This window comes from Cervus canadensis, chromosome 7 (assembly GCF_019320065.1).
Source record: "Cervus canadensis isolate Bull #8, Minnesota chromosome 7, ASM1932006v1, whole genome shotgun sequence".
Classification (NCBI taxonomy): domain Eukaryota; kingdom Metazoa; phylum Chordata; class Mammalia; order Artiodactyla; family Cervidae; genus Cervus; species Cervus canadensis.
This window is the reverse complement of record NC_057392.1, coordinates 46,599,707-46,616,337: the sequence shown is the minus strand read 5'-3', so window position 1 is coordinate 46,616,337 and position 16,631 is coordinate 46,599,707. Positions and strand designations below refer to the sequence as shown.

The 16,631-nt window shown below is 34.6% G+C and overlaps 1 protein-coding gene across 2 annotated transcripts in view; it reads left to right on the top strand.

The window, feature by feature from the left end:
- The window catches only part of LMLN (leishmanolysin like peptidase), a 51,535-nt gene that overhangs the window by 15,019 nt on the left and 19,885 nt on the right, over positions 1 to 16,631 (top strand). For both annotated transcript variants that reach the window (XR_006270334.1, XM_043473219.1), the window contains exons 7-11: positions 1,703 to 1,808; positions 5,092 to 5,186; positions 8,772 to 8,889; positions 10,152 to 10,259; positions 13,526 to 13,602. Coding sequence is in view for 1 of the 2 variants with exons in the window: in XM_043473219.1 (XP_043329154.1) it covers positions 1,703 to 1,808; positions 5,092 to 5,186; positions 8,772 to 8,889; positions 10,152 to 10,259; positions 13,526 to 13,602 (504 nt within the window). In the remaining variant the exon portion in view is untranslated. The remainder of the gene's footprint in view (positions 1 to 1,702; positions 1,809 to 5,091; positions 5,187 to 8,771; positions 8,890 to 10,151; positions 10,260 to 13,525; positions 13,603 to 16,631) is intronic.

The following is a 16,631-nucleotide window of genomic DNA, read 5'->3' as shown; positions in this document are numbered from 1 at the left end:
AGATTTGTTTCACTTTCAAAGCCCTGCTGTTACGTTTGTTTAAGGCACTTGAACATTTGGTTCCCTTTAGGTATGAATGACTAGCTGAAAGAATAAACATTCCTTGTGTCAGTGAATTTGAAGCTGTTCATGTTTGTCTTCTCATACCTGGGGAAGATTCTGGTTTCTTAGCAGAATGTTGACCTTAAAAGAAAGAGCAATATCTTAAGTTGGTGTTTTTGAATCTTTTATGATAGAACTGGCACTTTCCTTCAAAACTGCTATATTGCATTAATTCATTCCATAAATATTTGAGTGCTTAATATGTTGCCAGCAGACTAGGTGAACAAAAAGGCACATGTACCTGCCTCGTGAAATTTACAGATTACAGAGGGAGTCAGGTACTAGTTAAATACAGTTAGAGACTTGTGACTTCAAATATGATAACTACTTTGTAGAAAAAGACAGGGTGCTGCGACACAAAAGAGAACAAAAGAAGGCAAACATAATTTAGATGAATTGGACAAAGAAGACCTCTTTGAAAAAGTGAAACTTTAGATATAAGCTGACAGTTATCAGCATCAGCCACATAAAGAGCTGGATTAGAGCTTATGTTAGGAAAAAGCTGTGTCAACCTGTTGGTGTTGAGGATGAGAGCTTCAGGAGATGCACTGGAGGGAGAAGCAGATAGGGCTGTTTTATTCTAAATGCTTAAGAAGTCCCTGAGGGTTTGAGCCTGACAGAGACATTTATTTTATATTTTAGAGGTCACCATGGTAACATTTTGGTGAGTAAATTATAGTCATAATTTTCTAAGTGTAAATCTGTTGTTTTCAAGTATGAAAAAAGAAGTGCACTGTGTGGTTTTTTTTCCTTTTTTACCTACATAAGGCTTTTTTTTTTTTACCTACAAAAGCCTGTTACTTTGTAAATAAGCTGTCACTATTTGGGGAGGTTTGTGACATTTCTGTGGTAAAATGTTAATGTAGTGTTGGGAGAAAAAATCTTGGGGTTCCTTATATTGCTGTTTGGCACAGTTTTTGAAAGACAGATGCATGGTGAAATTGAATTACTCTAGGTCCCAGTCAGCTCTTGGATTCTCAAGTTCTAGGCTCATAAAGAGATATAGAATTTTGTAGATTCTAGAAGGTACAAAATACTGTATGAAAGATGATGATAGGAAGATAAAAATCTTTATGTTAATGAAAGTATTGTTGGGACAGAAGGAGGAGGATAGTGAAATGGAAATAAGAGGGTTCTGTAACTTGCAGCAACCTGAATGATTTGCTTATTGTCTGTCCTATTATATAACTATTTTCCCTCTCTACCTACTTGTCTGTCCCTGTGCCTGTACATATTAGTGAAATGCTGAAGTCAGAAATGAGTTTTGCGAGTAAAATAGTGTTAGAATTTAAGTTTTCCAGTTCATTCCCTTTTTTGGTAGATATTGACCTATTTTACAAATTCACACTGAAGTATAATTAACTGACTCTATCCTTTCATGGGAACAAGTGTTGATTAGCTGTATCACAGGGAAAAACAGGTATAAGTCTTGGAAATAAAATATAGTGAAAGTTAGACGTTATGTTATAAAATGACATTTGATATTTAACAAAGATTTTTCTGACCTTAATCAGTTTTTTATAGAAAAATATAGGTTAATAGATATCATAGTACACACTGTTCTGGAATATAATTAAAAATTCAATGTCTGTTTTAACAGGCCAATAGCAGGATATGCTAACCTGTGTCCAAATATGATCTCTACCCAGCCTCAGGAGTTTGTTGGGATGCTGTCCACAGTGAAACATGAGATTATTCATGCACTGGTAAATTTTGCTGTTAACTATTACTCTTTCCTTCATGCCTTGAGTTTTTGATTATACTCTCATTTTAATTATATATTAAAATTTAAGATTATGTGGCTTTTTAGATTGTGTTCAATAAAACCTAGTTGATTAGGCCTCTGCCAATAGCTGATAGAGAATTTTTAATGTTTAGGATAGTGTCTAGGTTGAGTTATACTACTAAAAATAATTAAAGTAAATCCATTGGATAAATAGGAGTTTTGAAAAAATGATTAAGCTTCTTAAGAAGACTTAGTAATTAAAAGTGATATCTAGGGACTTCCCTGGTGGTCCAGTGGCTTAAACTCTGCGCTCCCAATGCAGAGGGCACGGGTTCAATTCCTTGTCAGAGAACTAGATCCCCACATGCCGCAACCAAGACCTAGTTCAGCTAAATTAATTAACAAATCTTTAAGGGAAAAAAAGTGATATCAGGTTATAGATCTGTCTTCTCTCTTTTAGAGATCTCATTTCTAAAAGTCTTCTTGATCTGTTTAGGCTTTCTAAATTTTATATATACTAACTGATTCAGAACTTCTTTTTGCTTTTCCCCAATCAGTCCAAAGTAGTAAACTTTTACACGATGTCTGGGGAATTAAATGAAGTTGCCTAAGACATAGGAAATGTCTTCCTGATGTCTTTCATGTGTTTAGAAAATATAATGGATGGGAGTTAAATGCAATGATTAAGAGAGAGAATAGATCACACAGATCTAGGTGTGAATCTCCTTAAGCTAAAAATCTTGGGGGTCTATTAGAAATTATTTAGCCTTTATAAGTCTCCATTTCATCTATAAAATGAAGATAGTAGTACATACTAGAGTGGATTTTTTTCTTGAAGTTCAGATAAGATAAAGCATATAAATGGTTTAGCACCATGCTCTACAGAGTAAGGTATAATAAAATTAATGGCTATTATTTATTAGTCTTTTTTCATGAGCTATCATGTATTATTTGTTTAAATCAGCAAATACCTGCATAATTCAGTGAAACTCTAGTGTATACAGATAGCACTTATGTTTTTCAAGTAAGGAGATTCTGAAATGAATCATGTTTTCCTTTTACTAAAAAAGTAAATCGAACCTGCTATTGTGATGAAAGACAAACATCATTCAAAAAAACATTTTCAGCTTTAAGCTCCAAAAACTGTAGATATTTGATGCTGAGAGAACCAGAAAAAAACCCAGCAGTTTTTAAATCTAATGTATAAGTGAACATGAATGCAGAAGTCCCAGACATGAGGTAAATTGGATTATAAACAGGCAGGTCACAAAAGAAAAGATCCAGTTGGTCAAGAAGTATATAAGAACACATTGAGATTTATTTTAGCAGTCAGGGAATCTCAGAGTCAGACACCATTGAATGTAAAAGCATGCATCAGAGTTACTATGTATGTTGACTTTTTTTTAATAAAAATAATAAAAATTTATTTCAGGAATAAGATGAAACAAATGAAGCACAACTCAGCATCTCTCAAATGGTGTGAATAGAAACTGCAAAAAAAACAAATCAGTAATTTTACTAATGTCTAATTACGATGAAAAGGATTCTAAATTTGACTGATATTTTTAAGTTATTTATATTGACAGGAAATCAACTAACTATATTGTCATAATATGTGTATTGACTTTAAGGTAGTAATTACCTCTGGGAAAAGAGAGAAGAGAAAGGGTTAAGGTAATGGGCCTTCAACAATATTCTGCAGTGTTTTTATTTCTTTAAAAAAAGTCTAAAGAAAACATAGCAAAACATATCTTAAATCCTCTTAAACAGTAAACATAAGTTTCTTTTAGATCTTTAAACTTTTTTGTATATTTGTATTTTAAAAATTTCAAAAACCTAAGAAATTAAAAATATTAGTTTGTCTCAAAAACCATTCTGGAAGATGGTAAGAATTAAATGTTTAACAAATACACTTATTCTCTATAAAGTTATATATGCTCTAACTATCAAATACAGTCATTCCTGGTACTTTCAATACTAGATATGCCTTCTGAAATGTGTGTGCTTAGAAAAATTTTCAACTTGATAGGGAAGAAAAAAATGTGGATTTAGAATATTCTAAAGGATGAGGCACATCATACTATTTTAAGCTTTATATTACCTCAATGAATTCTATATTAAAAACTATTTAGATTTTCTAAAAAAAAAAAAAACTATTTAGATTTTCTTAGCTGACTCCATTAAATATCCTTTGCATCTTCAGAGATTAAAAAAGAAGAAATGTAGGAATAAAAGAATACTCTGGATTCCGTTAATCATTTTGGCAAGCCTTGAATGACACAGAGACCACAGTTATGTAAGCAAAGAAATTTGCCAAAGAAATTGATTACATGATCATTTGTGATTGTTATTTGAATATAAACTCTAGCATATTTTCAATGTTAAAACATACTTAAATTAGTAGTTACAAAAGTGCTTTTTTTTTTAGTTATTTAGGTTAGGAAAGAAAGTAAAGAAATCTTACTAATGAAACAGGAGATGTCCAATGTCAATAATTTTTTTTTCTTTTTTTGCCCATTTCCTTATCTTATTTGGGAGGGGGGAGAATAGCAAATGGGACTTTGAATACGTTTATGTAAAGTATCTATTATCTTATTAAAATTGAAGACTTCTTAAAAATATTGTCTAAAAATGTGATTATAGACAAATTCACATTGGAAAGAAAACCTTTAGAAATACAGATGATTTTACATGTTACCACCAAAAGAACTACAGCTAACATTTCTATATATGTTTCCAGTCTTTTTTCCAGAGTATACATCCCCCCACATATGCATACATTTATAGTAATTTTTTAGATATAGATATATATTAAGTATGGACTTTGGGATCAAAGTCTTTGAATTTTTATGAGTATTCTTATGAGCACACTCCCCTGCTCTGAACTGTATTGTTAATTATTCTCAATAGTAGCATTCCCTCATTGCAGATATAGAGTTTATTAGTAAGTTCATGTAAAGAGGACCACCTGTGATAAACACATCTTTAAACAAATAAATGCGTTGTCTATACCAACCAAAGAATGTCTTTACTATTGCTTTTGATTTTTTCACTTAGGAATTATCTCAAGTAATTGGAATTTAAAATTTATAATATGAAATAATTTCAGTCCTACTCTAGTATATGGCAAGTTCCTACAGAAATATTGCCATGATGCTTTTATGTGGTTATATCAGTGTTTTCTTTTGATAGTGGCATGTTGTGATATCTGTAGTCAGATTTGATATTTTTCACTGTAAGACATTTTGAACTTTTTCTTACAGGGTTTCTCTGCTGGGCTATTTGCATTCTACCATGATAAAGATGGAAATCCTTTAACTTCAAGATTTGCAGATGGTCTCCCACCTTTTAACTATAGGTATTTGGGTTTTTTTGTTCTTGTTCTCTTTTAGGAGGATGCTAAGACTAGAACCTGAGAATTCTTGTGTGTTAAATTCTACAAATAATAGTGGCTTTATGGCTAGCCTAAGATTGTATATCCTATATTATTATAACAAGATAGGATATAAGGTTATTTAGCTTTACCTTTTCATTTCACAGATGAAACAGCTGAGACGGAGAAAACTTAAGTGACTTGCCCAAAGAGCGAAGACTCTTCTTGCCAGGCAGGGCTCTTTTCCACCACTCTGTAGTAGCTTATGTTACTTTACAAGAGAGTCAGGCCATGGGAGAATATGGGTTGGTTATATTTTGGCTTATTAATAGTTATTGTCTATACATTGCAATGTTTACATGTTAACTGTAAACTGTATTTTACAGTTTTTAAAAACTATTTTATTTCACATGTTACCAGTGATCTAGAAGTTCAGGGCCTAAAAGAAATAATACTAAGAAATACTTTAAAAAAATTATTATATAGACTATCAGTCACAGAATTATAACCATTTGCATGGATTTATATATCTAATTTAAGAGCACATGTCCACAAAAAGACATGTACATGAATGTTAATGGCAGTTATTAATAAGCAAAAAATGGAAACCACCCAAAGGTCTATCAATAGAGGAATGGATAAATAAATTGTAATATATTCCTATAATCAAAAACTACAAGGCCCTGAAAAGAACACATCATTGCTACATGTAATAACGTGAACGAATATCGTAGTTATAGGGTTGAACAAAAGAGGTCATAGTCTAGTTGTATGAAGTTTAAAAACAGTCCATGATAAAAGACAGATGAGTAATTTTACTTGAAGCCTTAGGCTATTAAATGCCATGCAAGTTGAACAGATTGAGAAGGCACATAAGGAAACCTTCTCAGTGTACTGACGCTATTCCACAGAGTAGGTAGTGGTAAACAGATATAGAATAAAAATTAATTCTCTCATGAAGATCTCCATTTAGGTAGCTTATTGTTCAGTTGCTCAGTTGTGCCTGCTTTGTGACCCCATGAACTGCAGCACACCAGGCTTTTCTGTCCTTCACTATCTTCCTGAGTTTGCTCAAACTCATGTCCATTGAGTCAGTGATACCATCCTGCCATCCTCTGTTGCCTCCTTCTCTTCTCGCTTCTAGGTAGCTAGAAGTGCATAATTATTAAAAACAGATAATACTTTATTCATCATAGTATTTTTTTAGAGTACATGTTAAAAAACAAAATTGTTAGAAACAAAACTGTAATGTAGAAATAGATGTTTTACTTCCTAGATTGTATTTGTTTGGTGGTATGGAAGAAGTCTGGTCTTTCCTAAGAATTGTGGTCTTTATAGGAAACACATAAGTAGTGAGAGTAGGAACATCTATGTAGTGATAAGGAGGAGAGAGATACCCACACATAAGGACCATTATTAAGCTGATAATTGCAGTACTTTCTTACATTTTGGATATTCCTTAAAAGCAGAAAATCTTACAATATAAACAGAGATAACAGAGTAATAAATACAGATGGTAGACATAGAAAGAGTTGGATTTGTCTCTCACCTTTTTATTTGAAGAAACCTTTAATCTTGAAATGTGAATGGTGAAGAGAATATTGGAGTTATTAATACAGTAAACACTGTTTCTTTTCCTTTTGGCTTTGTTCACTATTTATGTTTAAACATTGCCTTGCTGTGGAAAAAGAAAAGGAATTAACAATAACCTTTCTAAGGCATGAATAGATGAACAGATACACAGCAAATAAAACAAAGGATTAATTGTAGAATATAAGTAACGGTTATTGAGTATACAGTGTTTACCATATAATTCCTTGAATAATATATAAAATCTTCATAAAATAATGGTGGGAAAACTGATTTCTTTATATTCTGTTTTACTGTTGAGAGAGATTCATAGGGTCAGTGGTAGAAGTAATCTAGGAAAAGCCAGAAAATAACGATGCAGCTTATAGGCAAAGATGAAAATTGATGACCATTATAATTTTCTATAATAAATATAACACTTTTGTGGTAGTGCTTTTATTTGTGCAAGATAGATTCTCCAAAATGAGATTGTTTTCTCCCATTTACTTATTTTTTTATCATATTTTTGCCATGCAGAAAAGTTTTTAAATTTTACACTATTAAATTTATCTATTTTCTTGCTTAAGAAAGTTTCTTCTGCTCTAAAAGATTATAAAAATATTCTAAATTTTTTATGGTAAATTTATTATTTGAATTTTTATGTTCCTAGCTTTAATCCATTTAGAATTTATTTTTGCTTCATGTATTTTGGGGTTCTTTCCTAAGGTATATACATGTTTATTATGTCTTCTTGGTGGGCTGACCCTGTCTTCATTATAAAATGTTTCTAGTAACAATTTTGTCTGATAATAGTATAACTGTCCCAGCTCTTTTTTTGAGTGCTATTTGCATGATACATGTTTTTAATCCTTTTACAGTCAACCTATTTGTATCCTTGAGTGTGAACTGTGTATCTTGTAGGCATAGTTGAATCATTTTGTTTTTTTTTTAAATGCATTCTGCCAGTTAACCCTATTCTGCTCCCTCTGGCTGCCAGGTTGCTGGTTTTCACCATGACTGTGGGCTGTTGGTTTTCAAGGCTGCTATAGAGCTGGAGAGAGGGCATGGGAAACTGCCACAAAGCTTGCTGTTTTTCCTGAGATTCATCCGTTTTTCTTAAAGAAGTGCTTCCTGGATTGCTGCAAGCCTTTGGTTAATTCCCAGAGCTCTGAAAAAATTCATTTGGCTAATTTTGATACTTTCTTCTTTGCCTTCATGAAGTTCAGTGGTCCTTACTCTGCCATTTTTACTGACATTTGTCTGGAATTTATTTCTGTATATGGGGTACAATAGGGATTTTATCCTTAAAATAGGGATTTAATTTTTTCTTGTTGAATAATCAATTATAAAAAGTATAATTTACTTTATAGCACAATTGTTAAGTAAATTATACTTTCTTAGTAAGTTTAAGGGCTTCCCCAGTGGCTCAGTAGTAAAGAATCTGCTTGCAATGCAGGAGACACAGGTTCAGTGCCTGGGTTGGGAAAATGCCCTAGAGAAGGAAATAGCCACCCACTCCAGTATTCTTGCCTGGGAAATCTCATGGACAGAGGAACCTGAGAGGCTACAGTCCATGGGGTTGCAAAGAGTCAGACACAATTTAGTAACTAAACAACAGCAAAATTAAGTTAAAATGTCACCTTCTGTTAAGTCTTTTTATATACAGTACTTAGATATCTCTCTAGATATACTTTTGTTTTATTCAGTAAATTTGTTAAGAGGAAATAATTCACTGTCATCTTAGCCCAGTATTAGCTATTTGAATTTGAGCAAATTACTTCATCTCTCTAAGCTTCTGTCTCTTTATCTGCAAAGTAGTGATGATAATCTCTTAAAGTTACTGAAAAGGTTAAATTAGAAAATGCTATCAAGTCTTTGCTTGCACTTGGTGTCAAATATAAGGTCAGATATTTTAATTTCATATTGATATTCATAAACACTTCTACACTAAAGTGGTGACAAATTTGCAAGAAGGACTGTATTTTTATTCTTTAATTGCAGTCTTGGATTATATCAATGGAGTGATAAAGTAGTTCGAAAAGTGGAGAGATTATGGGACATTCGCGATAATAAGAGAGTTCCTCACACTGTTAATCTTCTAGTAACACCTCGTGTTGTCGTGAGTATTACTGAGCTTCATGTCTCATGAGCTGTCTGCTCTTTTCATTCATTATGGTCCTTTCTTTACTAATCATTATTGTTTAAGAACTAATGGTTAAATTTCAAATCTTGTAGTAGGAAACATAAAGGCAGTACAGTAAAGCTGCAGTCCAAGAGACATCTGAGGAAGGAAAATTTAGCAATGACTCAACGGCTCCATTCTACCCACCGCTTTAGGTTGTTACACCAGTGCTCGGTTGTGATACCTCAAAGGATCACTTGTACTATTTGTATAATTGCTGGTCATTTCATTTGGAATCAGTTTTATTCAGGAGGATCTGCATAGGAACAGACCAACAGGATGTGTTTGTTGAGAGAGAAAGAGATGAAGAGATTTATTTTAAGGAGTGGCTGATGTAGTTGTGGAGGTTTATTAGAGAGACTAAAATCTGATGAGGTAGGCTGGCAAGCTGAAGAAATAGGGAAGAGTTGCAGTTTGAGTCCAAAGACAGTCTGCTGGCAGAATTCCTTCTTGCTCAGGGGTGAAGTCAGTCTTTGTTCTATGAAGACCTTCAACTGACTGGCCCATTTATGTTACGAAAGTGGTCAGCTTTACTTAAAGCCCACTAATTGAAATGTTAATCTCATCCAAAAACACCTTCACAGAAGCATTCAGAATAATGTTTGATCAAATATGTGGGCACTTTGCCCCAGCCTGGTTGATATATAAAATTAATCATCTCACTCGCTTATTTAATGACAGAAACTTATTCTCCCTACCCCCTCTCTTAACTACATACAGCTTGTTCTGACCTCTGAATTTTTGCGCTGCTCTCGGAATACTGCCCATCCCTGTACTTCATATTCTTAACTGATGTACAGGTGAAACCAAAAGAACAAAATTGTTTTCTAATGAACAACTTATTTTTCTAAACAAAGACTGTGTCCATAATATGAGCAGTTTATACCTGCATTAAAATCATTGTTGACACAAAAGTTACAAATAGCAATCATACCAGTCTATAACTTTTTAAAATATATGACTTAAAGCCAAAATCTTCAAATAGAGGAAAAAATAATAAGAGAATAGTAGTTCAATAGCAAAGAAAAGTGTGATGGTGTCAAAATATTTAATTATATTAAAAGCTATATTTTTAAAAGACATTCTGTCTTCTCATCAAAGTAATTCCTTAGTGGCTACTTTATTTTATCCAGTGTGATAATGAGTTTGCCATTATGTTGTACTTTTGTGGGTTTATTTATTTATTTTCTGATTCTTAGGATGAAGCACGAAAACACTTTAACTGTCCAATTCTTGAGGGCATGGAACTTGAAAATCAAGGTGGTATGGGCACTGAGCTCAACCATTGGGAAAAGCGGTTATTAGAGGTCAGTTTATTTGAAGATGCTACTGGACATATTTTTTCTTTAAGAAAATAGATATACTAATGTAGTTTTTTTTTTTTTAAATAGGTTCATGCATTTATGCAGCTTTTTCCATTTAATAATATACTTTCCAAGGAATTACAGATGCTTCTGCTGTAATACAGTGTATGCTTTCCTAAGCAATCTCTTTCTTCAAAATAAAAAATAACAATTTGTGGGAAACACAAATACCAAGTCTTAACAAAAGCAATAAGTCTTAATAAAAGTACTAGCTCAGTCTAAAAACACATTGTATTTCCAATAAATAAGCTCCTATATTTATTTACTTTAGTATTTCTTTTACCTTAAACAACAGTAAAAAGCAATGGGAGATCGATGGGAGACTATAAATCTAAATAATGGGGACAAGAGTAAAATGTAAAAAGAGTGAAGTGTACAAAAACAGTGCAGCAAGTCCTTCTAAGACAGAGCCTCTGGCCCTGCTGAGCCAACTGGAAGAGCATGGAGCTTCATGCACAGCACAGCTGTCCTCTCTTGCTGTGTTCAGGTGTCTTAGTGTATTTTGGGTTTTTGTTTGTTTTTTAATTTTTATCTTATATTGGAACAGAGTTGACTCACAATGCTGTGTTAGTTTCAGATATACAGCAAAGTGATTGATTTAGCTGCTGTTCCTCCACTGCATAAAACATTAAAATCCAGGAGAAATTGTTATGAACCAACATGATTCCATCTTATACTAATGTGATTCCCTTATTTGCTAGTCTCATATGAGCTCATTCACATTACAGAAGTACATTCATTAGTAGAATATACTTTATACTTGGATCTGTTTATTTTTAAATAGCTACATAGTGTTATATGTGGAGAAGGAAATGGCAACCCACTCCAGTATTCTTGCCTGAAGAATCCCATGGACAGAGGAGCCTGGAGGGCTACAGTCCCTGGGGTCACAAGAGTCAGACACGACTTAGTGACTAAACCACCATAGTGTTATATGAATGGGACAGTAATCCTATGTCAATGAATAATTATGTTTTAAATGTTTTCTCTTAAAAATGTTATAATGAGTGATTTATTTATATCTTCAGTGCCGTACAGGAGTGGCATTCCAGTGTGTTCTTAGGTTCAAAAAACAGTCAGTCAAACCTGTGAACCCTAAACAGGTCACATTCAAAACATACTAGAAGGATACAAGAGAGAAAGTATAGCATGTCAGCATGGCAGTCAGGCATTTCTCTTGTGCTCTGCACAGTAATCTAGGGCTACCATGCATGCCTCTTCCCCTCTCTCTCTGGCTCAAACACGACAAGCACAAGACCATAACAGGTGTACAAGAACCAGCCTGGTTTAGAAGTACCATGTCCCAAATAAGGACCAGCATGGTTTATTTTTAACAGTTTCATAGACTTAACTTCCAGATGCCTGTAAGGGACATACCCATAACACTCACTGCACACAGAGAAGTCCCTGCTGCTGCTGCTGCTGCTAAGTCGCTCCAGTAGTGTCCGACTCTGTGCGACCCCAGGGACATCAGCCCACCAGGCTCCCCCGTCCCTGGGATTCTCCAGGCAAGAACACTGGAGTGGGTTGCCATTTCCTTCTCCAATGCAGGAAAGTGAAAAGTGAAATTGAAGTCGCTCAGTCGTGTCCTACCCTTAGCGACTCCATGGACTGCAGCCTACCAGGCTCCTCCATCCATGGGATTTTCCAGGCAAGAGTACTGGAGTGGGTTGCCATTGCCTTCTCCGAGAGAAGTTCCAAACTGTGGCTAACCAACAGGTATTCATGTTCATCTACAAGAATCCCAAGTCCAGAAGGATATCAGGTGATCTTTGTTCCTTAAGTCCTATTGCCTAGTAACACAGTTGACATTCCACCCTTATTAGGTTTCCAGGGGAGCAGAACTAGAAAGTTAATGCAAGATCAGATCTGTTTATGTAAAAGAAGAATGGAATTTCTGGGTCAAAGGAAGTTTGAACAAACTCCAGGAGATAGTGAAGGACAGGGCAGCTTGACATGCTACAGCCCATGGACTCGCAAAGAGTCAGACACAACTTAGCGACTGAACGACAATAGTATATTTTTTTAGAGGTCTGTTTAAATAAGGAAACGGTTGCAGTTTACGTACATCATGATCCAAGTTAGCAAAATTATGAAAAGAATGAGATTAGTGCTTTACTGACCTTATCTGGGTGACCATGAAATAACAGTGATAGAAACTTACAGAAGACATGTACACTTTTATCTCACATGGGAATTTCAGTTTCTTTATTTTCCTTAAGCAGTTTTTCTCAAGTGATTCTCTTTCGAAAGCTACAGATGGGTCAGAAATGAAAATTTACTTACATTTCAATAGAAGACTTGAAAATAGTAATTTTACTAATTTCTTTAACTGCTGCCTTTCATCTAAAATCAACATTGTGTTCTTGAGCTGTGTTTTAAAAAGATGAAATTAAAGTACTTGAGATGGCAATCCAATGTTCAACATAAAGGTTAACAAGATATAGGAATTCCCTGGAAGTCCAGTAGTTAGGACTCCATGCTTTTGCTGCCAAGAACGTGGGTTCAGTTCCTGATCTGAGAACTAAGATACCTCAAGCCATGCAGCACACCCCCTACCCAAAAAAGAAGAATCTGAGCATTCCAAAGATACAATGTACTTTCTTAAGAGACAGGGAAGTCCTTACCATTAGGTGACCTCCTGGTAGGAATTTTATTATATATTAATTAAGACATTGGGTAGATAATAGACCTTGATGATATTTTGTGTCCCTCAGGCAACTCCTTTGACCCTATGATTTTGTGATACTTGTTTTTCATATTAGTATATATTTTTGTGATCACAGAGTATAAAAAGTTGGTTATAAAAGCATTTTCTTTGTAATTGAAGCAAGTATTCCATTCTCCACTCCATTATCTGGGTATCTGTCTCAACCACCAACATTACTTTGCCTTAATAGTATAATGTTTTTACAATATTTCTGTTTCCATATATTTATCTTCATTTTCATCACAGAGTTCTAAATGCTAATTATCTGTTATTACAGGGAAATTGTACACAATATAGATATTTGAGGGAGAGAGTAGATTTTGCTTTAAGCTTCAGTCTGTCATCTTAAAGAAAGCTTATATATTTTACTATTTTAAGTCAACATTTTGTCAGCCTCTCACACCTTCAATATTTTGCCTATACACTAAAGCAATCACGGAAATTATTGGGAGTTGCAAGGAATCCAGTCTTCTAATTAAAATCTGTTGGTGATTTTCAGAATGAAGCAATGACTGGTTCTCATACCCAGAACCGAGTCCTCTCTCGAATCACTCTGGCGTTAATGGAGGACACTGGGTAAGATAGCTGTGAGAATTTTACATGAATTGTTTATTAAAATGAAATGAATATTAAGATTACTATTAAGATGAAATGAATATTAAGCAAATATATTTTACACTGAAGATAAATATATCTTTTTTTTTTTATAAATATACCTGTTTTTAAAATTTTTTTCAGTTAGCTATCCATGACCATTCATTCATTCAATAAATGTTTGAGACCCTGAGGTATGTAGAATAGAATAAAACTAAATCCCTCATAAATAAATGAATGAGATTTATTTCTTAATAAATAGAGGGCATGATGATATGAAGGAAAAGCTTATATAAACAGTATTTTTTTTTTTCATTTATTTTTATTAGTTGGAGGCTAATTCCTTTACAATATTGTAGTGGTTTTTGCCATACATTGACATGAATCAGCCATGGATTTACATGTGTTCCCCATCCCGATCCCCCCTCCCGCCTCCCTCTCCATCCCATCCCTCTGGGTCTTCCCAGTGCACCAGCCCAGAGCACCCGTCTCATGCATCCAACCTGGGCTGGTGGTCTGTTTCACCCTTGATATTATTGTTAATAGCATTGTTTCAATGCTATTCTTACAAATCTTAAAGGGAGGCAAATTCTTGCCCTAACCCCTGCATTCTTGCTGTGTCCTCTGCCATAAATATTCTTCTAATCTAACTTTCAGTTTCTTCTTTTTTTTTATTTTTTATTTTTTTTAAAATTTATTTATTTTTTCAGTGGGTTTTGTCATACATTGACATGAATCAGCAATAGATTTACACGTATTCCCCATCCCGATCCCCCCTCCCACCTCCCTCTCCACCCGATTCCTCTGGGTCTTCCCAGTGCACCAGGCCCGAGCACTTGTCTCATGCATCCCACCTGGGCTGGTGATCTGTTTCACCATAGATAGTATACATGCTGTTCTTTTGAAACATCCCACCCTCACCTTCTCCCACAGAGTTCAAAAGTCTGTTCTGTATTCTGTGTCTCTTTTTCTGTTTTGCATTAGGGGTTCGTTACATTCTTTCGAAATTCTATATATTTGTTAGTGCTGTAATGTTCTTTATCTTTCTGGCTTTACTTCACCTGTATAATGGGCTCCAGTTTCATCCATCTCATTTAACTGGTTTCAAATGAATCTTTTTAACGGCTGGTTAATATTCCATGGTGTATATGTACCACAGCTTCCTTATCCATTCATCTGCTGATGGGCATCTAGGTTGCTTCCATGTCCTGGCTATTATAAACAGTGCTGCGATGAACATTGGGGTGCACGTGTCTCTTCAGATCTGGTTTCCTCAGTGTGTATGCCCAGGAGTGGTATTGCTGGGTCATATGGCAGTTCTATTTCCAGTTTTTTAAGAAATCTCCACACTGTTTTCCATAGCGGCTGTACTAGTTTGCATTCCCACCAACAGTGTAAGAGGGTTCCCTTTTCTCCACACCCTCTCCAGCATTTATTGCTTGTAGACTTTTGGATAGCAGCCATCCTGACTGGCGTGTAATGGTACCTCATTGTGGTTTTGATTTGCATTTCTCTGATAATGAGTGATGTTGAGCATCTTTTCATGTGTTTGTTAGCCATCTGTATGTCTTCTTTGGAGAAATGTCTGTTTAGTTCTTTGGCCCACTTTTTGATTGGGTCATTTATTTTTCTGGAATTGAGCTTCAAGAGTTGCTTGTATATTTTTGAGATTAATCCTTTGTCTGTTTCTTCATTTGCTATTATTTTCTCCCAATCTGAGGGCTGTCTTTTCACCTTACTTATAGTTTCCTTTGTAGTGCAAAAGCTTTTAAGTTTGATTAGGTCCCATTTGTTTAGTTTTGCTTTTATTTCCAATATTCTAGGAGGTGGGTCATAGAGGATCTTGCTGTGATTTATGTCAGAGAGTGTTTTGCCTATGTTCTCCTCTAGGAGTTTTATAGTTTCTGGTCTTACATTTAGATCTTTAATCCATTTTGAGTTTATTTTTGTGTATGGTGTTAGAAAGTATTCTAGTTTCATTCTTTTACAAGTGGTTGACCAGCTTTCCCAGCACCACTTGTTAAAGAGGTTGTCTTTTTTCCATTGTGTATCCTTGCCTCCTTTGTCAAAGATAAGGTGTCCATAAGTTCGTGGATTTATCTCTGGGCTTTCTGTTCTGTTCCATTGATCTATATTTCTGTCTTTGTGCCAGTACCATACTATAAACAGTATTTTTAATTACAAGTGAAATTGATTTATGTAGAGATTCCTGGTTTTTAAGGCAGTAGAACTTTCTTATAAAGCAACAGAATACTGTTTTAAAATGACTCCAATGGGAGTCTTTTTCTTTGTGGGCTCTTGGGTTTATTTTGATGAGTCTCAGTTTTTGATAGCTTCCTTGCTTTTTGGTATGGCAAGATGTACAGGCTGATCTGCCCACGCTCTGTATTCTAGATCTGGCATCAGCCAGTCTTCCAAGGAGCACAGGAATGCTCCTTTTGTTTGAGAATAGCTTTTAGAAATCACAGTCTAGGGACTACGTTAATTTCTACTGGGTTGTCCTTGTTTCTTACTGTTTTCAGTGGTCCAAGTAGGGAAATTCATACTTTTGAAAAGAAGAAAATGCTGGATTCCTTTTAGCGCTATTATCACTCTTTCCCATTTATCACTTAATAAGCAGTAACCAATAGCAGTGGTCCTGCTGCTCTATTTTGCTAGCCCTTCTGTAAATAATGCTAGTTTCTTTAAGATACAGGTAGGATGCAGAAGCATCTTAGAGTGTATGAATCACTAGGGAAATCATGGCACTGGTTAATTTTAAAACATTTCTTCCTTTTTCTGATGCAACAGAATTCCAGTTTACTCCCTTCTCTTTTTTTCTCTCATTCTCTTTGTTTCTTTGCCTTTTATACTCCTTGTCTCACACCTCAAACATTTTCTCCTCTGTGACTTATATCTTTGAAAGTTACAATGGAAACATGATGTGGTTTGGTGTTTTTCAAATATAAAAGCACCCTTAAGTACTCATGTTTCCCTCAAAATTAAAGGTTCCTAGTCCCTGCTGCAGTGAT